Source organism: Haliaeetus leucocephalus, unplaced genomic scaffold (assembly GCF_000737465.1).
Source record: "Haliaeetus leucocephalus isolate CR32 unplaced genomic scaffold, Haliaeetus_leucocephalus-4.0 Scaffold439, whole genome shotgun sequence".
NCBI lineage: Eukaryota > Metazoa > Chordata > Aves > Accipitriformes > Accipitridae > Haliaeetus > Haliaeetus leucocephalus.
Genome location: NW_010972875.1, coordinates 3,142,691 through 3,167,767, shown reverse-complemented (window position 1 = coordinate 3,167,767; position 25,077 = coordinate 3,142,691). Strand labels below are relative to the sequence as shown.

Sequence of the window (25,077 nt, the reverse complement as noted above, 5' to 3'; positions counted from 1 at the left end):
CGGGGGTCCCGGCCGAGCGGGGCCTGGCGCGGCTCTGCCCGCCGCGGGGCTGCGCCGGTCCCTCCCGCTGTGCGCTGCCTGCGGCTGCGGTCGCTGCTCATGCCTGGGACTGTGGTGGCATCAGCAGTTCCTCGGCCTAAGGGGGTGGTATTTACGCCGGCAGGCTCCGAAGCGACCGCAGAAAGCGCTTCCTCAACGGTCTGTGTGAGCGGGCGCTCCGGGAGCGGGGCGGGCTCCACAGCCTTCCCGGGTGGGAGAGAGTAACGGCAGTTCGCTTCAAGACATCAGCTGTAGGAAAATGTTTCCCTCTGTGGCAGCATAACAGAGTCTCAGATCGTTATTTCTCTTTTATTTCCTTGAGCTGCTGGCCAGCGTTTTCATTTTCAACTCCTGATTCTCCTTTTCCCCTCTCCTCTTCCTAGAGCAATCATGTTTGAAATTAAGAAGATTTGCTGCATTGGTGCTGGTTATGTCGGTGGGCCAACCTGTAGTGTTATTGCACAGATGTGTCCCAGTATCAAAGTTACTGTTGTGGATGTCAATGAGGCCCGAATCAATGCCTGGAATTCCGAAACTCTCCCAATCTATGAGGTAAACTTGTCTCGCTGTTGTCTCTTCTTCCCGCCAGTGTTGCATTTGCTTCCCTCCTACCGCATGGCATTTCCACATGGCCCACTTCTGAAGCTTGATAAGTATAGCACGGTGATGTCCTTCAAAAAGAGTATTCTGGAACAGCTGCTTGTCTCGACTGCTCATTAAACCAGATTTTTGAAATAACTTAATATGTATGGTGCAGGCCGGTATTTCAGGGTCATGTATGAAGGGCCTAGTAGGGAAAAATGTAACTGTATATATAGTGAATTGTGCTAAATCATGCTGACTTTCTTTTGGGACCCTATTTAATCATAACATAGTCCTCTTACTCAGTTATAGATATTATCTGCTGCATTGTAGCACAGTATGAGTGTGTAATACTGAGTGGTAAGCTTTATTCCCATTCTGAATACTGCGAAATGCCATCTGTGCTGCCCGTCTTAACCACGTTGTAAGATGGGGACAGTCATGTTCCTGATTCACTTGTACCATAAACCTCCAATCTGGCCTGGGAAGACTAGGCCAGATAAAAATTATTTTTAAATGTATTGCACTGTCGCTCCTTCATTACAGAATGACTTTAATTTAAGATATAGAAAGCATTTTTCTGTTTTGCTTCTCTTGGCACTTGTTATTTTTCATTCTTTTTCACCATTAAAGAATAGGGCTCTTTCCTTCATCCTTTCATGAGATATAGTTTTTATAGGTTTGAGCTCTTTTCTTTAATGAGAGTGAAAACTTATCTTCACTGGGGTCCCAAAGACAAGGCATGTTGCCTGGTACTAACAGTTACTCTTTTGCTGTAAGGAGTCTTCTGAATCCTGCCTGTGCTGTAACACTAATGCAGTTGGGTTTTTTCCCTCTTAAAACCAAACCTATACTGTGACTCTTTAAGTGAAGATGAATAGGCCTCCTTTGTCATACTTATTCAGAGGAAAATATGTATAATGCTCAGATTAGCAGGTGAGACACGAATAAAGATTGTGAAAGCAAGTACTTTGTTTCCTATAAACAGACTGAATGAGTTAAAGTAGAGCTAGTCTTGGCATGTTTTTAAAAAAAAAACCCAACAACTAAATGCAAACTCATAACATCTGTTTCCTGGAATGGTGTCCTTTGCTTACAGAGAATGTACAAAAGCTGCCAAGAATTAGTTCAGACAGTTATAAAATTGAGTCATTGCACAGTGAGGTTTTCTGTATTTTTTTTGTTTGGGGATTTTTCTTTTCAGTGTCAGAAATTGTCTAGTGGGCTGCCTTTCTATTTACATCCCAGTAAGACCATAGTTGGAACATTTGATGGGTTGTAATACATATTATTCTGCCTGTGCTGACCTTTGTTTTCCTTTTAAGTAGGTATTTGGTATAAAGTGAGACAGCAAAAATGTCTTGCCTAAGAAAGCTTCTGCTTTGTTTTCTTCTCTCTCCCTCCAGTGAACCTTTGCCTTTCTGGCACTTACTCAAATATCTCATGTCATGATAGGTGTCTCAAGTTGGAGATTTGATTGCCAGGTTACAGTGTATGACTTTATTTTTCAAACAAAAAATAAAGGTTTCTTTTATCTATGACAACTATATCTTAGTTAAATCATTTTGTAGACCATTCTAATATGGGGGATTGCTCATGTACACCTGGCCTCCTGCTCCTCTTGTCTGAGTGGAGGTGCTAAGGGAAAGGAAAGTGATATGGCACAGTATGTGTCTCTGGAAAGAGTCTCATCAAATTGTGCCTGTGATTCTTCCATGCTGCAGGTGTTGTGCCATGGTAAGTTTAATCTGGTCCAAAGATGGGTGGTTGCCAAAAGGAGTGGTCTTTATCTACTGTGTGTCTCCCCTGCCTTTCTTTCACTGGATCTGGGCTTGCTAATTTGGTGGAAGACTTCTTTGTGGGTGGTGGGGGGTTTTTTTTGTGCTGAATCAGTTTTAGATCTGATGTTGGGGAGATCATGGAACGTGTAGCTGAAAGGAAAAGGAGAGTTTGGACCACCTCTTTTGTTTGCAGCTTAGGGAATATTGTAAGACTTTACTTCTTGAATCTACTTAACATCACTCTATCAGTATTTCTTTAATTGTTGCTCATGGTAATAGAATTGAGCATGGGAATAACTGGAGTCTAAAATCTGGTTGTGCAAATAACAATTCAGTGTGGCTGAAACTTTTGAGACAGCATTTTGTGTGTTTTGAATAAGAAAGGGCTTTATTTTTTTCATTATTAAAATCTACAGAAGCTTTACTTTATATCTGGCAGACTGAAAACATGCCACACTGAGGAAAAAAAAAAAATCTTTCTGTATCTGAAATGATATGCTATTTGTTTGGGCATGCGGTTTACTGTTCTTCTAACTGCATTAATCTTAACTTTTTCCTGCTTTTTTCAGCCAGGGTTAAAAGAAGTGGTAGAATCCTGCCGAGGAAGAAACCTCTTCTTTTCCACCAGTATTGATGATGCCATTAGAGAAGCTGATCTTGTATTTATTTCTGTAAGTTTAGGGGGAGAAGATGGTTGTATGTGTTTGTCTTTTTTTTTTTTTTTTTCTTTTTCTTCCATATCAAATAATTATGTTGCTCTTATGTTAGGAAGAGGCTTTTGTTTTGTCATATAGATTCGGTTAGCAATGTCATGTCACTGTGTCAGTTTTCTCCTTGTCTTTCTGTGTACGGTGGGAAAAATGCTAAGTAACCTTTTTATTTTATTTTTGTCTGTTTCTTATAGCCAGTAGAACATTTGACAAATGAACAGGCTCTAAGTCAAAATTATGTTGATGTTTAGCTTGGTTAGATGTATGGGGTCTTAGAGCAGCATATAGTGCAGATCTGTCACTGCAGCGTACAACTGAGATCTATGGGACTTTAATAATACTGATACGGTTCTTAGATAGGGATGCAAAGTCATATACCGATTATTGGGTTACAAAGATGACTTCTAGAAGCTTTTAAGAAACAGTGTATCAATGGAAGAGGGGCTGTTTTTAATATTTTCTAGCTTTAATATGTCTAAGCTGTTGACACCACTAGGAAGAGGATCCAATCAAACATAAACTGTGTGAACTTTTGTAATCTAGAAGGTTGTTCCTAATGCAGAATCCGAAAGAACTAATTGCTATTCATCTTGGTAGGCCACAGTTGAGTTTTTTGTTACTTAAGTCCTCTTTTCTTGAGAGCTCCTTTTTGTTAGGGCACCTCAGTACAGAGCTCTCTTTTCTGATAGTATTTTTCTCCATTAAGTCTAAAATGAATGCTACTTGGCTGGATGACTGCCACTAATACAGCCCATATATTGCCACCTGTCCTTGGCTTAAAACATGCTGTTGTGTTTTACGTGTTGTTGCCATTTCTTCTTTCAGTTTGTAATGAAAAGGACCCTCTGTCTTAATCTAAATGATGTGTTTTCCCTCACGTTGCCTTTTCTGTGTACTGCAGTATAGCAGTTTTCAGCAGCTCTACACTTAGGTTTCACTGCAAAGTGGGTTTAAACTGTAACTGCCTCACTAGCTGCAAGATTCTTACATGAATTTTCACACCCCTGATGTGGGACAGGAAACAAAAGGTGACTGGCTGTAATCATGAAGAAATTACTGGTGTTTCCAGACTAAGAACCAAGTTTCACTGAAGCCTGCAGAGCTGCTATGAATTGCTCTTGTTTAAATTCTGTTTGAATAGAGGTCAATGAGCTTTCTTTAGAAGACAAAATGGGTAATTGAGAAAGCTAATAGCTGGTCATCTGATATGGTAACTAGAATAATTCTGGGGTAGAAGCAAGTTGGACTCTGGGAAGGAAAATGTCTGTCATTCTTAACAATTTCACCTTGTCAGTACCTCTTGTGTTATGAGACCTGTAACATTTCTTTCACCCTCCATGTATTTGTAACTAGGTTAACACTCCAACAAAGACCTATGGGATGGGAAAAGGCCGAGCAGCTGATCTGAAATACATTGAAGCTTGCGCTAGACGAATTGTACAAAATTCAAATGGCTATAAAATTGTCACTGAGAAAAGCACAGTACCAGTACGTGCTGCAGAGAGCATTCGTCGAATATTTGATGCTAATACTAAGCCTAACTTGGATTTGCAGGCAAGTGTAATCTTTGAGTTGTGTATTTAAAGGCTGGTGGTTGCTTTTGGCTTTTATCTGTTGTTCTTTATTCCTGTGCCTCTAGGTGCTGTCTAACCCAGAGTTCCTTGCAGAAGGAACAGCCATCAAGGACCTGAAGAACCCAGACAGAGTGCTTATTGGTGGAGATGATTCTCCAGAGGGACAGAAAGCTGTCCGTGCTCTTTGTGCTGTTTATGAGCACTGGGTGCCCAAAGAAAAAATCCTCACAACCAATACTTGGTCATCAGAACTTTCTAAACTGGTTAGTGTTACTCACTGCTGTTGTCTGCAATGAGCAAAGGGTGTAACTGAGATAAAGCTCAGAAGCACAAGTTCACTGATGCTGAGTGATGCAGCTAGGAAAGACATGAGGTTGGGAGGACCCAGTATGTGTATCAAAGTATCTTCTTCTTTTTTTCCAATTATCTCAGCTGGGCTAATAGATGATACTAACTTTCCATGAAATCCTTTTCTCACTTTTATTGCTGTGTTACTTATTACTAAGCCAAAACTTCCAGTGCTGCAAAAACTGGTTACCATCATAAAACAGTTCAAACTCTGCAAGTTAACCATTAAATTATTTTCCTTAGATCCCATTAACTGGCATTTATGTATTAAACTAGTTATGTTACCATTTTGTATCTCAACAGAGTTACATAGATGCTAAAGTAATCCTTCCAGTAGTAACTCCCTTCAGTCTGTGGACCTCTTGGTTTCTGGAAAAATCAAGTTCTCTTTACTATGTTTTTTATTTACAGGCAGCTAATGCTTTCCTTGCCCAAAGAATCAGCAGCATTAACTCAATCAGTGCTCTGTGTGAAGCTACAGGAGCAGATGTTGAAGAAGTAGCAAGAGCTATTGGAACAGACCAAAGAATTGGAAATAAGTTTCTCAAAGCCAGTGTTGGTAAATGAAAAATTCCACCCCCGCCACCACCCCCCCTTCTTTTTTTTTTTTTTTTCTTGTGGGCTTCTGTTTAACAGTGCAATAGGTCTACTAGTAGTGTTTTGAAGTAAGTGATCTGATACTCCAAAATCTTCTACAGCATGAGTGTGTGAAAATATTGCTGCAGAGTACTAGCATAAATCAGTTTTTCTGGTAAAATGTCTAGGACTGAGGTTGCTGTAGACACTGGCAATCTAAAACCCAGGATTTCAGAGTGCATGGTTTATCCTGCCTGGGACACTGGAAAGAAAAGCTGCAACTTTATTTTTCTGAAGCACCACTGATGATAGTGCTCTCCAAGATGTCTTCCCAATTGTAACTGCTGCAATTTTCTTTGGGAGTTGCTGCCAGTGGCCTGAGGAAAGGGATGTCTCTAGGTCAGAATGTGTGATGGCAACTTCTAATTTGTAGGATGAATTCAGTTGTTTAGATTTTCTAGAGAGTAAGATGTGATAAAGTGGTGATCAGTACAACAAACTTTCAAACTTACGGACAAAGACTAAAGTCTATCTGTATGGCTACAGTCTTCATGATAGAAAGAGAGTGTGACTTTAAAATAACCTTATTAAATATAACCTTTCCTAGAGTCTATGCAATAATGAAAAGTAGATAGTAAATACATTACCAACATTTCTATTAGGTTATTATAATTCCTTCTACAATGTGTTGCTTCTGGGACTCTGCTGAGCAAAGTTCTAGGGGTCAAGGATCCTTCTGTTAATTGTCTCAGTTCTCCTTTAGTCAGCTCTGGTGATCATTTGGTTCTTGGCAATGAGTAGATAACCATTTGGAGGTGGGGGAGGAAAGAATCTGATCTTAACATACTTGTTCTGAGAAATATTAATCTAAATCTCTAGGTGGGGGGAGAGCAAACCCAGGAGCTTGTCCACCCACTTGTAATAATAAAAAACTAGGGGCTATCTTACCATATGTTTCCCTGAGACTGGATTAAAACTTCCATTGACTTCAGTGGGACCTGAAGCAGATTTTAAGGCTTCTGTAATTGACAAAGTAAGTAGGTCCAGGAGTTGGAGTTTGAGACATTCTTAAGGTTTTCATTTGCTAGCAGTGAAATACTGGGAAAAATTACAATGCTGACTATGTCAATGATTGCCAAAAACTACTTGATTCCAAAGATGGGGTTAGAATAGTACCTCAGTCACCTGCAAAACAACCATTTTCTCTTTCAGGGTTTGGAGGTAGCTGTTTTCAGAAGGATGTCTTGAATTTAGTGTACCTCTGTGAGGCACTGAACTTACCTGAAGTAGCCCGCTACTGGCAACAGGTACAAGTTTGTCACTAATTTTTTTGAGGGGGTGGTGTTTCTTCAGTATTCAGCTTTCAGGCATTGAGCTTTTGAGCATTGTCCACATATAATCTGTGTTTCAGCTTTAAGGAGCAGATACCTTAATGTTGATTATCTTTACATTTTAGGGCCCTCAGCCTAACACTGGCATTTGATACTCCTAGGTGCTTAGGCTTTTTTGGGGTGAATTAAGTTGTCTGGATCAAATGGATTGGGAAGTTGTCTAGAAGTAGCAGTAGAAAATGTGAAGTAGAAGCATGTCTGGACTCCTGTCTTCCTCTTGCACTTGGTTATCTCTGTCCACTTTGAATTCAGAGCTTATGATCTTTTCCTCAGGGTCTACTTACACAGTTCCTCTTCTTTCGGAACTTGGCAGAACTTGCTGTTCTTTTAAATAAATGTGGTTGCTGCTGTTCCCTGGTTAATGTTAGGAATGGTTGGGAAGATGTGGATGCTCTCAGGCCTAGCACGGATGCAGCAATACCAGGATGCTCAGTCTGTACTAGCAAGTGTTTCCCTATTAACCAGTGAAAACACCTCACCCTTCTTCCTAGTCCTGACTGAGGAAGCAGCTTTGACATATGTGGTATGATCAAAAGAACAGCTTAGGCTGTGGTGATCGAGTACAAGGCTGCCTAGAAGGTGCCCCCAGAATACCAAGCACATGATTTGCCTACCTTGTTAGCAGCTTTCCTTTTTTTTTTTTAATCTTCCTTTTGGCTAGCCTTTTTCCCCCCCTCACTTTTCTCCATCCCACACTGCTGCCAAATAAACAAACTGCCCACAATTACTTTTTCATCATTGGTCAGTTGTGCCACATCCATATTGAAGTCCAGTATTTCTTCCACCATTACCTAGGTCATCATGGCCACATGGCACTGTTGATAGTATTATTTAAGCTCTGTTGGCTTCACAAGGTTCTATTCCCCCAAAAGTCCCTGATACTCCCTTCCAGTTGTCTGAAGCTTGGCTTGATCTCACTCATAATTCCCCCATAACTGCTTGTAAAACTCAGTCATCTCTCATGGTGCTATATGTGACCCTTGTCAGATTCTTACATTATCTGTGATGTCCAGTAGCTTTCTACATCCCATTTAGATAGCTTAACCTCCAGCCAGGGGCTAGTCAGTGGCATAGTTACTTGCTTGCAACTATAACTCTTACATTAATTGCTTGGAACAAGGAAGACATGGGTTTTATGCTGCCTACCTCTGATGAGATTCAGACTGACATCTTCCTTAAAAATGTACTTCATTAGGATAGGTCTAGTCCGTGGTGGAGAGGCTTGCAGTCCCATCAGTGAAGAGAGACTTAACATACTGCATGAACCTTGTGCAAGCATCCAGGAGAGGTTTGGTTCAGTGTAGGACTTGGATGCATTGGCACAGTAGGAAGGAGAAGGAGCCATAGGTTCTGACATTTGCTTCAAAACTACTGCTTTTACTCACTATAAGGTGTAAGCAGACAACAGACAAGCCCTGGAGCTGCAGGAGCAAACCATGTTACCTCACTGATGATCTGATGAATAGGGAAAAATAAATACTGTCTTGAAAGAGAAATTGGTTTGGCTCGATCCTTTATGATCACAAGGGTCCTTCTCAAAAGGCAACCTACTCGGTACCTTGGCAACCCAAAGGCATAGGAACACTTACAGTTTGTGTGGAGGTGGTTTTTTATTTAATAAAAGCCTAAAAGGTTACATTGTTAATGTAAACAAACTAGTTTAAAGTGCTTTTAATGCTTTTATGCTCTCTTGCTCTGTTTTAAGAGCAATTCTTTGCAGTGTTTCTATATGGCAGTCTTTCCAGTCCATGTTGAACACTGACTAGCTGGGGGAACCTACCTTTCCTATTCTACTAGTGATCTGGTGCCCTCTGTGTGTTAAGGGCTAGAGATCAAAGTATGAAGCAGGCTGGAGGAAAGTACAGGAACAATCAGAGTGAGTTAACCCACTTTCATGTAATAACAAAAGTGAGGCGCTTAATCTGGTTTAACCACATTAGTTTTGTGTATTGAAAACGGTTAGTGTGGATTAAAAAGGCTAAAAATGTTCTCACAGTTGTTTATACATGGCACATAAGGAAGTGTAGATCTGGCAATGGGATGTCCATGTGACATCAGGTACTCTTAACAATGAAACTACTTTCCATTCTTCTGCCTAGAATACAGTAAGTTGTAGATTTTTAAAAAAGCAATCTGAAAAAATCCTAGCCTTTGAGCTAGATAATACATGATAGTATGTGTGTATATGCATCTACAGTCACTGATTAAAAGAGAATTTGATAAATTAACTGAATTTAATCTTCAGGTTACTTATGATACTGAGTAAAAATACTTAGCTTTCTCTTTTAAGACTCTATTAAACTTCTGTGTGGGTAGCTTGGCTTGATTGCTAGAAGAATCTGTTTATAGTTTAAAATGGCTCCCTTCTGTACCATCATGCTTTATGTGATTTCAGGTAATAGACATGAATGATTATCAGAGAAGACGATTTGCTTCCCGCATTATTGACAGCTTGTTCAATACTGTCACTGATAAGAAGATTGCTATTTTAGGGTTTGCATTCAAAAAGGATACTGGGGACACAAGGTAAGAAAGTGAATTCAGTTCACTGATGTGGATTCCCTACACTTGTCACCAGCTATGCAGCTAACCCCTGCCCCCCCTAACTGAAGTGCATTAATAAAAATAGATCAGATATGGGACCCTTAACCTCTTGTGACTGAATTGGTTTGTAGCAAGGATTAGTCTTTCTTAAATGGGTGAGACGATTGATTCTTGACTTCTACAACATACCTGAATCACTCAGAAGCTGGAGCAGATAACTCTAGTCGTTAATAACTTGCATAAACAAAGATAGATTTTGACAGAGTCCTTCCATTCTCCACAGAAAAGAATGCAACGTTTTAACAACTGGTTCTAAATTGCTACATGAAGCCAAAGTTTCAGCTCTGTTTCCCATAGGTGGTTAATTCTGTTTTCCTGTAAAGGTCAAACTTGATACAACTCTCCAACTGCAGTTTGTGGGGAATGCTTGTAAGCTTGATGCCTTGTTAATTATGGTCTATAGGAGTCCTGGAGCTTAGTATCTTTCTTGCATGATTCAGCGAGAGAGATGTAAATTTGTTTTTCATATTACTCTCCTTGGTGCCCCTCGAGATTTCAAGTTTGCTGCTGGCATGGATTACCACTAGGATGTTTAATGTAAAACTGGTATAAAAGCTCTGACATTGCATATCATGACACATGAAGACTTTCATTACTTAGAACAGGCCACCTGGTTCTTTAACTGATTGATTCACTTCCTTAGAGAGTCATCCAGTATCTACATTAGCAAGTATTTAATGGATGAAGGAGCAAAGCTCCATATCTATGATCCTAAAGTACCTAAGGAACAAATCATCTTGGATCTCTCACATCCAGGTGTCTCAGAAGATAACCAAGGTAAGAATACTCACGTAAAGCTTATTTCCCGCCTTCCCTCCACACCCTATTCTCAAAATACATAAGGTCTGTTTAAATACTATAAATTCATTTTCACATCTTCACCTTGGCAATAATGTGCTGTTGGTTACACTTATTAGAAGATTGTCATAGCTCAGAGGATTACTGTAACTGTTCTCCCATTCCCCATAGCTTTTATAGATAAATGCTAATTCTGTGCTATTGTATATTTTTCTTTTGATAAATACTCATTTGAATACATGCAAAGAATTTTCTCTCTGCATAATTGAAAGGAAGAGAAAGAAGAATGTCCAGAAGTAGGAGAGACTAGTGTTGCTTTGTCAGCTCCTTTGTGTCCTGAGTCCTATCTTGCCTTAATTCTTGCTTCCATATCTAAAGTAGAAATAAAGAAATAATTTTGGAATTCACTGTAGAGCATTCTGCCTTCCCTCATATCACTTCCAAATTCATTTGTTCCCTTAAATTCAAGACGACTTTAAAGTAATCATCTATGACTAGAAAAATCTTGGGGAGAAGCAGGATGTATTTGGGATTTTTGTTTGCTTTTCTTATTGGGGAGGGGGACAAGGCTAGGTCAGGCTTCTAGAGGTGAAGAGAATGGAGGAAAATGAGCTGTGATGAAGAGTGAAGGGTGTACATTATTTGACATGCCCTTGAATTAGAGGGGGAGGGGAGGGTTGCCTCTAGGCAGCTGCTGAGGCAGTCAGAGGATGAAGGCAGCCCCTAGTGAGCGATGTGTATCTTCTTTAGTGTGAACTGAGTGTTAAACAGGATCTGTGTTGTGCTACTATTGTACAGACAATGACCTTTGTGAGAGTTGGCATTTGAACACTCCATAGTAACTTCTAATTCTAGAGATGCTCTTGTGACAGCTTAAATCAAATTTGAATGCTTAACTTCAAACATTTTAGTGACTCTATTCAGATGCCAGGTACAAGCTGCTTTCATTTAAATAAGTGAAATCAAAGTGACAAATGTCTTGATAGAAAATATCTCTAGGTGGGTGAGTGACTTGAAACTCCTTGTTTGTGTAGGGGAAGGAAGGAGACTCATTTGCCGGGAGTGTGCCAGATTGATGCTAAAGATGTATGCAGAATAAGACTTTTATTTTTCTTCTGTTACAGTGTCTCGGTTGGTCACTATCAGTAAAGATCCTTATGAAGCCTGTGATGGAGCTCATGCCCTTGTAATTTGCACTGAATGGGACATGTTTAAGGTAAATGTTATCTTAAATTTAAACTAAAGAGAAAAAGAGGGAGTGTTATGCTACTTATTTATTCTCTCTGGTTTAATTGCCCTTTACAGGAGTTGGATTATGAACGTATTCATAAGAAGATGCTGAAGCCTGCATTTATCTTTGATGGTAGGAGAGTTCTAGATGATCTTCACAATGAGCTACAAGTCATTGGCTTCCAGGTAATTAGCTGGGTGATGCTGCTTTTTATGCTTCTTTCCTTCTGCTTTTTTCCCTCTTGCTCTCTCTCCATCTGCAATGACTGAGTAGCAAGGGAAAAAAAACTCTTCAGATGAGGATTTAAATCTAAACCTGTCCATACTTAAGTCTCTCTGCTAGTGCTGTCTTCCTCCATTATTGCCTTACTATTTTCATAGACTGATGCTCTGTTAAAACCCAAGCTACATCAGACCATCAACTTTCAGGAGGATAAGCATGCCTTAGAATCATAGAATCATTTAGGTTGAAAAAGACCTTTAAGATCATCAAGTCCAACTGTAAACCTTTGGACTGGGAAATCATGGAGAGTTATGAGATAGATGTAAAAAACCTGCTAAATCTCACTCCTAATTTCATTCTAGGTAATCAGCAGGATATTTGACTCCAAAACTAGCCCCTTCACAGTTTCCTCAAGTCCTGTAGTTTTTGCTGCTACCACCCAGCAGAAGGGCTAAGCTTGGCATTTGGTGTATGTTTTAACCTGTGCTACAGCCCCTACCTGGAAACCTTATTTTAACACCACTGATCAAAAAAAGCAGCCTTTAAAATTGACAGTAATGGGATAGCAAAACACGCCTCCTTCAGAAGTAAATGTAAGCTGTAAACACCCCTTTTTTTGTTCTTCACAAAAGACATAAGCAGGTTTACCCAAGGCATGAGAATGAGACTTAAAGCCAGACAAGGTGTAATGCAGGTAACAAATGTTTATCAGCCAGTGAGATCCTCCACTTGGACAGACTACTAAGAGAAGTTTCGGGCTTTTCTCCCTGAGGTCTGCACAAGGCTGGCTGACGTTGGAGATGAAAGCATTGAACACAAAGATGTATCTGAAGATAAGTCAGTGAAATGCTAAAGTGTTACATAGGAGGCTGGAGGAGATGATTGATTAGTCCTTTGTGATTGATTAATATCAACCAGAAGATCAAAACAATGGTGTCTGTTTACACCAAAGAGAGGACCCAGAAGCAAATGCTTAACTTCTCAGCTAAGCATTTTGCTAAGCTAATAGCAAATTGTATATCAAATTATAATCAGTGTGATATTTCTCCTAGAAATTTCTCTTCTGAAGTCTGTGGCTTAAAGACTTTCCAAATCAGAGATTGTACCTTTGTGTTTCATAGCTCTTGGGTGACTTTTCTGTGAAATGCTAGTTGAATTTTTAACCACTTCATGAGTTTGCCAACCAGAATCCAGTTTGTCATCCAGGTTTATTATCCAGATTTTTCATCCAGAAAGCATTCAACAATTTACCTATATTCTCTGTATAAAATAATAAAAAGGATTTTGTCTTACATGGACAACCCCACAATTTAATTTTTTAGCTCGCCAGTCTTTTTCACTGCCCTTGTTAAAAGTTATTGCATAGACAGCTTGATGCCAATAGCAATTCCATTACATACAATCCAAATCTATGAATTTGGGCAGGTTTTATTTTATTTTTTCTCAAACTGGATTTTAAAGAACTTTAAACACACCTACCATTTCAATTATAACCTGTTTCCACAGTGGAGGCTTAATTCAGGAAATATGAATGTGAAACTCTAATTCTAGGTAAAGTAATTTCTGATTTGAGAAAAATAACTGCTCAGGTCTCAAGTGGGGGAGGCAGAATAAGCCTTGACTGAAGGGCTTGAAGCACTTCTAGCATAGACAGTTTGACTAATACTAAAATCACCAAATCCCTGAATAATCTGATAGAAGCATCTCAGCAAGACATAATCAGAACAAAATCTACAAGCCAGATCACATGCATGTTTCAGTTGTTTCATTCTGTGTACTCCTGACTACTGTGATTACTTGCATAATGGCTATAGGCTTTCTCTCTTGATATTTTTTTCCCCTACTTAAACTATACACAGCCTGTTTGTGAACAGGCATGTATAAATTGATTTAACCAGTCAACTGAAACTGTTATGAGCAAATATGGTGCATACCACTCACATGACTGTTTAAACAACTCTTTTCAGAGTTAACTCAAATGTCTGTCTAGAACATATTCATTGAATTTCTGTTAAATTTAAAATAGTTGAAGTATTTTGTCTTTTGGTGCTTTGCATCTGACCTGCACTACTTACTCAAGAGGAAAGCTACAGCTCTCCTTATTTACTGGGTGTCTGAACTGTTTTGCTAGTTGGTGTTTTGTCTTCTACAAGCTCTGTCCTTAGTGATTTACATTAGTCTTACCTAGAAATTAGGGGAACCTGTCTAATTCCTTGAATTTTGCAGTACCTGGCACTTATGTTTGTTGGCTTTGTTACACGCTTTCTCTTATACAGAGTTAGCTGCCTTTAGCCTTTCAGAGTTGTATTGTTTCAAAAACAATCCACTGCATTAAGGAGGGGAAAAAGCTTCTTCTAATGTACTGGGTATAAATTTTTAGACAAAGGAAGCCAAACCCACATTTTATGAATACCTAGAAACATTTTGTGGTATTGTACTGACAGTCCTATGGAAGCACATAAATGTTCAAATTAGCAAGGCACAGTTTTAAATAAGCAAAGCAGACACCTGTGAAAGGCTGGGTTTTTTTAAAACTCTTTGCAACTCCAATCCCAGAAACTGTTCCTGGGCACACCATGCTTTGTGGCTTGTATTGTTCTAGTGTTCATGAAATGTAGTCATGGTCCTGGATTTAATTTGTAGATTCCTTGTAAGTTGACATGATTATGTTAGCTTGCCACACTCACTTGTTAAATGTGTTTTCTCTTTCAGATTGAAACAATTGGGAAGAAGGTGTCAGCCAAAAGAATTCCTTTTGCTTCTTCATGTGAAATTCCCAAGTTCAGCCTGCAGGACCCACCTGTCAAAAAGCCTAGAGTATAGTGTTTAATAGGTACTGAAGGAATTCTGTGGACCTTCTTAGTGATAATAACTGTAAGCCTATGCTTTTTTTAAGGAAAGATATTTTTCATAAACTAAACCAATTTTACATTAGAAATGGTACCTGGTACATGTGAATTCAGTCTATTTTCAAATTTCTATTTTTATAGCAATTTTTTTGGTTACTGAAGATGGTACAGACCTGTTTTTAATAATGAATCATCTTTTAAGTGGAAAAGTTACCTTCAAACTGCAGATTTCTGCTTCCAGAAATGTTCCTAAACTGCACTTTAAATGTTTCAAGTGATAGGAAAGCAAAAGAAATAGAATATCTTTTTACTTTAGTCCAGTTATGGACAGTGATCAGGAACTCTGGTCTCAAAAATTTTTTATTTTCCTTTGGGGTAATTCTTTGCCCAGTTAAATGCTTGCTCTAACTGGTGTTGAAGTCAAAAGATAAGTTCTAAGTTAATTTGGTAGGATTTGTGTTGAGCCCTAAAACAGAGCTGACTGCAACAATAATACCCCCGTCTTGGTTGGGATCAGTTGGCACTGATGCAGTCTAAACTGCATCTATTGGGAGGCCAGATAGTTCTGCAGGCATCTATCATGTAATTAATGACAGTGGACTAGGAGCTATGAACTGATCCACTGGCTTTTCTTCACTCTTAATTCTTTGGTTGTCTTGCCTACATTCCATGTGCAGTCACATAAATTATTGATCTAATCAGATTCCTGGGGCAAGCTTTTCCTCAGTTACAGCAATATAACTCATCTTCAGCAGAGGAGCATTCTGCTTGTTCAAACTTGGAATTTAAGCAGAATTACCTTAATTTGGCATCAGTCCAAGTAGAAAGCAAATATTGGCTTCAAAGCTACCTGATGGTTATCTTTTTCCTTCCTTTCTGCTTATGTACTTCATCTGAAAGCAGCTTTCTTAAAGAATCTGCAAAAAATTATTCTCTGCTGTTAAGAAATTATTAAAAATAAAAACTCAGCCCCATAAATTAGTCAGCTTGCTACCTCATTTAATTAGCAGGAATGAATACTTCCTATGTTATCTTGATATTTTTACCTTTATTATTACTTTATTTCTACTTGTTTTTATTATTCTCAATTGGCCAGTGCTATTAAAATCCTTGAGATGACAGAGTTTGTGTTTGGCTTGTTGCATGGGGTTGTGAAATGGAGGGGAGGATAGAGAAGGATGACCATGGACAGATTTCAGACTAGAAGCCATAGATGTCTTAGTTGAATAATAGCAGTGTTGGGATGTTGGAGAATTGTCCTGTAACTAGTCACATAATATCTTCTGAATTTGTTCAACAGGTGTGCCTTCAAGTATGCTAGTTCAATAGTTAAACAGGGCATAAGGTCAGTCTCACCTTGGTAATGAGTACTATTATCATAACTATTTACCCACAGAAATGTAGATACAATTTAAGCTTTAGGACAGCTATTTGAAGATTTGAGGACCTTGTCTACCCAAATTGTTATACAAAACAGGACAGTGTTCGTTATCTGACTGAAATAGCTGTACCCTTGAACCAGATGCTTTCAGATTCTGCATGTTAATGGCTTCCACACAGGGACTTATTATGCATTGATCACTCAGCACTTTGGGCAAATATGCCTCAAGCTTTTTGTCCTATCATAAGATTCCTCTGTGAGGATCGCATCAGAAGCCACTCAAAGTGAGTGAGAATTATGTGGGCTTAAAATCAAACTGTCATCTTTCATCATGCCATGTCTTCTTGATTCACTAGCGCTACTTCCATACAACACCCACAGAGCAGGGACAGCCCTGTGATACAGTTGTGGTATTTGTAAGCATTGTAATCCAACTGGTAGATCACCCTGTCTTTGCAGGTAGGCATCCTCTCGACTACCTCTGCCCTCATAGCACCTGAGAGGGCGGGGTGGTCATTTCTCCTTGGGGATTAAGAGGGTACTGACAAGTTGTGCTTGAAGGATCTCTTGTCCTGAACTATGTTCAGGGTAGCACAGCACTTCAGGGCTCACCTTAACAGGGAGGGTGAGTAGAAGCCTCAGAAAATCAGCATGCTTTTCAGAAACTTGCACACAGCTGTAATAGTAGTGCCTCTGTATGGGACCTGTCCTCAGCAGTTTGAAGTGGATGGGTGAACCACTAAACTCGAGTGAAGCATTCCTCCTGTTAGGAATGTGCAAGGCTGGTCAGTGTTCCTGAGGCTTCCTGTGGCTTTTCACATGCTGTCCCAAGGAGACAGAAGAACTAGGTGCTATACTCCTATTCCTACCCTGTTTCTCCTGCAGACTTAGTCAAAGCCTGGACAGTGATTTAGAGCTTAATCATAAAGATGACAAAGAATGGGCAAGTCTAACTTGCCTTTCTTAGGAAATGGGGAGCAGCAGACCCTTTCTGAAGAGTAACAAGGAGTAAAACTGGTACTGGCATTTGCCTTGCTTTCTTGGAGAGTCAGCTTATTTAGTTTCTTGGTGGCTGCATTCTTTTAGTGGGACACTGGGATTGTGGGATGAATCCAGTCTGAACAGCTGGTGGAGCATGCCTTCAGGATACTGCAATACTTACCTTGCATATACACAAGAGAACCTTACCACAGGCCAAACGAAAGAGCTTTGGAAGCTTTGGCAGCACTGTGAATCATAAGCCATCATCTTCAGAGTACAGTTGCCAGGGAAATCGGAATTGGAGATGACTTGCATTCCTGCTTTGAAGGCTTGAGTAGTGCATGTAAGAGATGGGTTTTAACGCTATTGAGTCTTTGTCTATGGGATCTTAGAGCATGTAATTCTTGATGAGAACTGTGTAATATGAGTAATGGACTCCTGTGCTCTGAAATTCTTTTTTATGGGGTTCTTAATAAAATGCAATCCCACAGTAACACTGCTTTTCACTGCAAAAATGTGAATAAAACAGCTGAAGCAAATCCAGCTTTAATACAAGCCTATGAATAGAATGATACAGACTGCATAAATTAACTCTTAGCCAAGATGTGCATAGACAAATTGTAAATGCCAGGCAAGATGTACCGTTTCTTCTGTGTAACTGTGTTCAACCCTTTATACAGCTAAAACTAGTCTAGTTCCAGGCATATGATAGCCAAGAATATTGCGAGTGAATAGAACAAACACATTTTTGACCAAGACTAGTTAGTATAGGAGCAGTTAGTGGTGAGATTTTTATACTGGCCAACATGTTTATGCTTCTATCACTTGAGGTTCTTCTGTTGATCTAAAATTCATAGTAGCACTCTAATCTTGCTCAACAGCTAAAGCTTGAAATAAATTGTAAAACAATGCATGCAGGAAAGCATAATGGGTTATCTGATTGATTTAGGAATACTGGGGTCAGTTTTCATTACTTGCTTTTTCTATTCCAAGCTGAGAATTTCTATTTCAAGTTGAACATCTGCAATAAGTTGCCACGTGTTGTAGTAAAGAAGCATAAATATTTGCCATCCTTTTAAAGGAAGGGGACACCAATATTAATTATCGATCAAGTGGGGAAAAAAATTAAAAACTATTCTTAAGTGAACACTGGCTTTGTTGATTTAACCTACAGACTTGAAGTCACTGCAAAATGCAGCAGTTCTCTAGTCAGCTGTGTAACACTTAATTATGCTTCACACAGTGTAGCAGATTGATGTAATGATGCTAAAAAAGGCTATTCATTCTTTTAAAGCGTCTGTGTGAACTTGAAGTCATATTCCCAAAACTCAGTTTGATGTTTTCCTGATTGCAAGGAAGATTAATGTTTCTTAAAATATTTTGTGGCTGCTTTGTGAAACAAACTGACAGAATGAAGTGATTGACATACAAAAAGAAAATGTCACTAAACATGAAACTTCATTGGAAGCAAAACTGAGATAGCACAGGTTTCATGACTGAATTTATAACCTGGAGTTCTGTGAGTCTGGTGCTTTAACATATAGATATGGAAAAAGTGAATGGGCAAGAGGGAAGGAAGAGGGTTGTAAAAGCAGGATTTCCTAACTAGGAGAAGAACTTTAGGATTTATCCTCAAAAACCCTTAAAAACGAAACACCCCTCCAAGCTATGAAGTCAAAAATTGACTGCTTTCATTAGAAACCTCAGCAAAACATGCAGTTAGAAAACAGCTTATGTAGCTTCTGAAACTTGGTACCAGCTGGCAGACAGTTGTGTAAAAGCATGACATCATCTTCCAAACCACCCAGCAGCAATTCATAAGATAATTCTAACATGAAATAACATTGGACTGTGTTTTCAGAAGCATTATTTCTCCCACTGTAAAGAAGTAATGGATAATTACTGTGCAATGTCCTCTTGTTCCAGTTTGATAATAGCTGTATGGCTCAATTCCTTTTTCCATATTTCTGGTGTTGATATGCTGAAAGAGCAGTAACTTGGCAAAAGCTACAGTAATATTCTGTTAAATCTGCTCTGTAGGCTAAGTCAAAACCATTATTTATAGTAGGACCTCTAATAAAGGCTGGCAGCTGGTAAATGTGTGGGTATCCTGGAGTTAATGTTGCACCCCTCCCTGCCTGCTGCTGGGGAGTATTGGATTTCCTTACCACAGCTGATAACCTTCCACTGCTCTGGTATTCAATGTACCCCAGCTGAAGCAAGGCATTTTTGGCTCAAAGTATGCCTGGTCTTTCCAAGACTAGTGGTCAGACTTTTTTTTTTCCATTTAAATTTTAGAATTCATTATTAATATTTTTTTAATAAAAAAAAAAGCCTTGCCTTTCTCTCTGCTTTTACAAAGTACAGCTATTATGACTTACGTTTCTCTGTTCTTCCCCTCTGTTCCTCATGGCTCAGGCTTCTCTTTCCCTAATTTACACTTCCATTATGCTGCTTAATTAGTACATTCCTTCTAGCTTAAGGCTATTTGTCTTCATAATGCTTTAATACTGCTATACTTCATACTTCATTTTGTGAAGTGTCAGTTGTGCATCACTGCCCTCAGTGGTATAATCTGATTTTTGTTGTTCATGACAATATCAAGTTTCTCCTATATATTAACTTGCTAATTAGCTGTCTTCCTTCTACTATCCTGCTGAGTTGGGGGTGGGTGGAGGGTCCATTCTCGTTCATATAGATTACAGTAGTTTAGTAAAAGTACTACAGCCAGCCATAGGATTACCTGCTCGGTGATGGGACTAGATAACAAGTTCCTGGCACGTTTCCCAAATAACCTCATGAAGATACAGCTGAAGCCAGTTCAAATATGTTATCTAATGTCTGTAGCAGACAACTGAGAATTATTAGGGAGAGGTGCATTTTGAACTATCAATCATGATTGTAAAGAGAATTTATAGCTGCTAGTATACCATAAGCCATGTTTTCATTTCTGCTTGAGCTTAGTACAATATGTAATGCATTTCACATTTCATCCACAATGCAATTTACTTCTTTGCATTCAGATTTAACAGCCAGACCAGGTCTTAAGGGGGCAGGTAACTAGACTGATTAAACACAACCACCACACCCTTAGACTGGGTTTTTAACTCCCCTTTAATAAGACAATACCTATGGAGTAGAAGCACAGTACAGAATAGCAGCACTTCTGCATACCCAATACCAAAGAAGCACCTGTGCAACTCAGGTTTGTTACAGTCACATACCCAAATGAGGGGTGGCTCTATTTATGCTGTTACAGCAACTCTGATTTTCCATATGGTTTAAATTATATGGTAGCTACACAAGGTTAATTGTCTTGTCACAAAGCGCTCTTGTTTTCTTCAACTTGATACCTTGTGTTTACCAAGGCTCACACTTAAGAGACATGCAAGCACCTGAAAAGCATTAGCTATCATCAGAATGGTACAGCTCATTTTCTTAAGCTGCAGGTAAGAGATGCCATCTCTTGAAGGAGTATTACCAGCACTTACTCTGGTATAGTTCAAGATAGCCCTAATCTGGTCCTTTGCCCCTGCAAGCTTGTGTTACATAATGGTAAGATACATCAAAATATCAGTACCTTTCAAATTTATTATTATCTGTTAGCATCTTCACAAGTATTAACTGCAGCAACACTGATGGTAGTATCAAACCTGTTTACTTAAATCTGTCAAAATTTTGGTTTGGTTTTTTTTTTTTAGCTTACATTTCTTCCACCTCAGTTCCATCACTCTTCCAAATCAGTTCTATCTCCTGGCTTCTTGCTGAACACTAGAAGTACTATGTAGTTGTACCCTTGCCAGAAGAAATGAGGTAAAATAATGTGAAGTGTTTTGGTGAGAGAAAAGTGTTCTGGAAAGATAGTAAGTTTATTCATACATCCACCATCTGGTCTTCCGCATTTCTGGAACTGAGTATAATTATGCGCTGAAAAAAGGATCCTTAAAACTGGCTGCTTTAAATAGGTTCACTCTCATTTTCAGATGGCTTTTGTCTTTCTTTTTTCTACTAAGTTCTTCAAGAAGAATTCACCTAATTAAAAGGCAAAAAAGCACCAAAATGATTTGTAGGTATTTCAGTGAAGTAAAGCAAAACAATACAAATCCTTACTTAATGCAAGTATTCTATTCTACAATACAATTGTCCTTACCAGTACTTTATAATAATTCAATTCTATACAACAGCACTTTCAGCATACATATATACAGCAGGGACATAAAAAAAAACCCCAAACCAAAACCCATAACCCAACACACAACCCCTTCACTCCCCAAATCCTGATCTTTCTCAGGCCCAATTTTATGAAATAGCTCTGGTTCTTTGTACTTTCCAACAGGCAAAAGTGAATTGATTTAATTAAAAATTAATTCCTATTTCATAAAGTTATCAGCAACTTACAGTGAAACCTGCTATAAATCTCGTTTGAGCTGGCAGTAAAACAGTCCAAGAAGCAAGGTGCCCCAGATGTGTCTTCTCTGCCCTCTCTTTAGGAAAAAGCAGGATGTTGGATCTACACCACAGTTCCATTAATATCAGCTGCTACTTAGTACTCAGTGCTCTGTCAGAAAAAGCACTGCCATAAATGTGTCTAATTATTTCTAAGGCACTGTAAATAAATTCTGCCTAAAACAACAAAACTGCATCACAAAGGGCCCCATTAAACCCCGAAGCATCCAAGAGGTGGAACGTAAAGGAAGTCTTGCAAATTGGGTACCCTTTATCCTGCCCCATGTATTAAGTAGAGTACAAACTAGGTTTGGTACAAAAAATTAGCTTAAGCAGCACAGCAGCTGTACAAATACCAATTACTGTCATACTGATGCCTTTACATGACCTATAGAAGGTAGTAAGTGTAAATTAAAAAAAAAAAAGATGACTATATGAGGTGTCCTTGAGCTAAGGTGAGCTTTGTTGCTTATTACTTCACCATTTTAACTTTATATAATGTTATGTGCTGAAGAATCTAATGCTTTTCAGTAGTTTACCTGCTTTATAGGAGGAGCGCACTAAAGGCCCACTAGCAGTGTAATGGAATCCAAGATCATTTCCTACTTTTTCCCAGTACTTAAATTTTTCAGGAGTTATGTACTCCTCAACCTGAGTGAAAAGAATTAATTTTGATCAGGTATTAATGCAAAGGAAATGGCTATAGCTAGCATGCAGTGACATGAAACACAGTTATATGGCAAGTTCAAAATTTTACACTCCAAAACTTTCAGCAGTCAAGTCACAAACTGAATTTTCTCTCTGCTTTCTACCAAAAGAATACATTTTATTTGCTTTTCAGATTTAGCTGAAAAGTTTAGAATTTAATTTCTAGTTGTTGCTTTATCATTTTCTTGACTCTGTTTTTGAAAGGGCCTTTCGAGCAAACATTTTTTTCCTCCACGTTACTATATAAAAAAACCCCAATAGTCCTACAAATCTCTTCACTAACAGTTATTTCAGTGAAAGATAGTAACAGAACAAAGATTCAAGCTCTGGACAGATTACAGAAGGAGAAAATGGTCATTTCCTCAGCTTAAAGTGGCACCATTAAGGGAGACCCTATGAGAGAGTGAAAGGGAGCTGGCCTGAGCCGTTATTTTTGAGATAGATACACAGTGAGACTCTTGTTTTCCAGAATCATGCCTCAGCTCCAGCTGTCTCCCCAGCTAATAGCAACAAGTAGCAATGGGAGTCTGCAGAATATGGAAGGGATTAAATGGCTGACGTCATTTTTAGTGAAGAGTCCATAACAGATGAAGATCAGGTTAAACAAGAAAGGAAATTTTTCCCAACATCTGCAGTTAAGGTAAATATGCATATCAAGTATGAATTTGAAAGAGGGAACTTGACTGTGCAAGGTACAGACCATAGGACTGCCTATAAATTAAAGGCATTTTTACCTTTAGGTGACGTTTTGTTGGTTGCATGTACTGTCCTAGGGTCAAACAATCTACATCTGCTTCCCGCAATACTGTAAAAACAAAATTCCCTATTAGTGGCAGAAGGATCACAAGGGATTGTCAGCAATTAGAAAACACCCTCCTTCCAAGTCTGAGCAAAGGTCACTCCACAGCACCCCAAGGGGGTTACATTCTGCTCTCCAGCAAAGGAAACCTGCAACCTCCATGAGAGTAGCCTCATACCTCATTCTGAGCTCCATGCTGCTGCAAGACCTGAGCTATCTAGTTTAAAGCTGGAGAGAATACCACTGCGCTGTACTCGCTGCAGTCACGTGTCTCACTGCAGAGATGACATGCTCTTGTCTTTTTTGTCTCACAGCTTTTCATTGTGGCTTTAGGTCAGAGCCCTCATTTGACAAAAAATGGATGCGTGCACATATACTTGGCACTTCTCCACTGTTTCAAGCGTCTTCATGCTGAAAAGATGCGGGCAGTTCTAAAGAGCTATAAACCCAAGGGAAATTGCCAACATCTTTTGCCAGTTTTACACACTGAAGGAGGTATGTTTGTTTTGATGCCTGCAAAATCTCATCGACTTTGTATGCTGAAATTTGAGTATATACTAGAATCAGTATACAGCAAATGAATTCAGGTAGTCTGCTTACAGAGGGAAATCCAGACACCTGACAGTCAGCTAGCCTGAAGAATTATGTTCACCGCAGCTAGTGGGATGTTCCAAACAAAGGGATGGCTAAGGAATCGTCTTAATATCTCCATGTATCTTCTGGCTACTTGGGCTGGTTGCCCCCAAGTCAAATAGAAAGAAAAGACTGTGTTTTGGTTACATCATCACACTCACTGTTACCCTGGACTATCAGTTTAGACTGATACGGTTCTGTAAAGAAACTGGTTCAATACCAGCACATTTACCTGTTCTTTAACTTGTACCCACAGGAGGGAAGGAGAACAAAATTAGAGTAACTGAATGAATGCGGTGGGTAACACTTTGCCTCCGAATACAGCCACGAAAGTGGCCTGAAAACAAATAGCACCAAATCTGAACTTTCATACTGTTGTGGCTAGGAAATGCTAGGCAGGAAGAATGGGGAAATCAGGAACTGTAATTTTATGGCCCAGTTTGTGGGACAGCTGCAGAAAAACTAGACTATATCACTGCATTCTAATATATGGGTTGTTGTACACAAAATAAAGTACCAGGTAGACATTCTTTCAGGATATGGGAGAAATGCCATAGGATTTATCAATTTCTTCCTACAAGCAAACTGCATTCACTTGCCACTGTGAAATTTTCTCCTCTTAAAAATACATTTACATGAAAATGTAAGAACATGCTACACCTCTGAGGATAGTAACTTTTTTTGCACCTAAGCTGAAATAAATTATTTTAAACAATTAGGTCTGCTATTTCTAAAGAGGAATGCACAATAAGGCAACTATGTTGCAAGCCCACTATTTAAGTACAGCAAAGATAAGAATGTTAATGTAGTCACTCAAAGAAAGTCATAATTTCCACTGAACTCAACATGAGCTGGATCTACCTGTCAAATTGAACCTGAAAGCCATGTGAAGCCAAGTATTTCAGAAGTTCAATCCTTTTTAACCAAACTGGTCTTTTTTCCATAAAGCTTAGAAAACATCCGCGCACCAGCAAACTGATTTGCACATAGAGGCAAAGGTGCTTACAACTGTTTTGCAACGCAGTAAAATTCACAGCTGCGAATTCTGGCACGTATTTCAACACCAACTTACATTTCATTGTGGAATACACTTGTTCGTCAGTCTCGCCTAGCCCCAACATAATGGAGGTTTTAGAAATGATGCCGGGCTGGACCTCTTTAGCGTGCTTCAGCACTCGTACGGACTGCTCAAAGTTGGCTCGGGGATCACGGACCTTCCTTTTCGTATTTTCAGCAGAAGGGGGAAAAAAACACGCGCGAAAGGGTGCACGGAAGTTAGAGATGCCAAGAAAGGCGCGTCCTGCTAGTTTCTGCACAGCGAAAACGGCAACCTGGCGGTGTTGGCTGCCTAGTCGGACACCGGCCGAACGCCCCCCTCCCCCGAGGCACCACCCCACGCCCCAGGATGCGCCCCAGCCCCAGTC

At 39.3% G+C, this 25,077-nt stretch overlaps 2 protein-coding genes across 2 annotated transcripts in view; one reads left to right on the top strand and one right to left on the bottom strand.

The window, feature by feature from the left end:
* The first annotated feature begins 427 nt into the window (after positions 1-427).
* UGDH (UDP-glucose 6-dehydrogenase) lies at positions 428-14,897 on the top strand. The gene is made up of 11 exons (XM_010574446.1): positions 428-591; positions 2,972-3,073; positions 4,466-4,666; positions 4,752-4,949; positions 5,446-5,593; positions 6,823-6,917; positions 9,397-9,527; positions 10,249-10,382; positions 11,528-11,619; positions 11,709-11,819; positions 14,569-14,897. The coding sequence occupies exons 1-11, from the start codon at positions 430-432 to the stop codon at positions 14,677-14,679; spliced, it is 1,485 nt and encodes a 494-aa protein (XP_010572748.1). The 5' UTR covers positions 428-429; the 3' UTR covers positions 14,680-14,897.
* A 5,312-nt stretch (positions 14,898-20,209) lies between these two features.
* The window catches only part of LIAS (lipoic acid synthetase), a 10,514-nt gene continuing 5,646 nt past the window's right edge, over positions 20,210-25,077 (bottom strand). Inside the window, exons 8-11 of the mRNA XM_010574544.1 lie at positions 24,726-24,871; positions 22,956-23,026; positions 22,053-22,164; positions 20,210-21,099 (exon numbers count right to left, since the gene is read on the bottom strand). Coding sequence (XP_010572846.1) covers positions 21,047-21,099; positions 22,053-22,164; positions 22,956-23,026; positions 24,726-24,871 — 382 coding nt within the window. The 3' untranslated portion in view covers positions 20,210-21,046. The remainder of the gene's footprint in view (positions 21,100-22,052; positions 22,165-22,955; positions 23,027-24,725; positions 24,872-25,077) is intronic.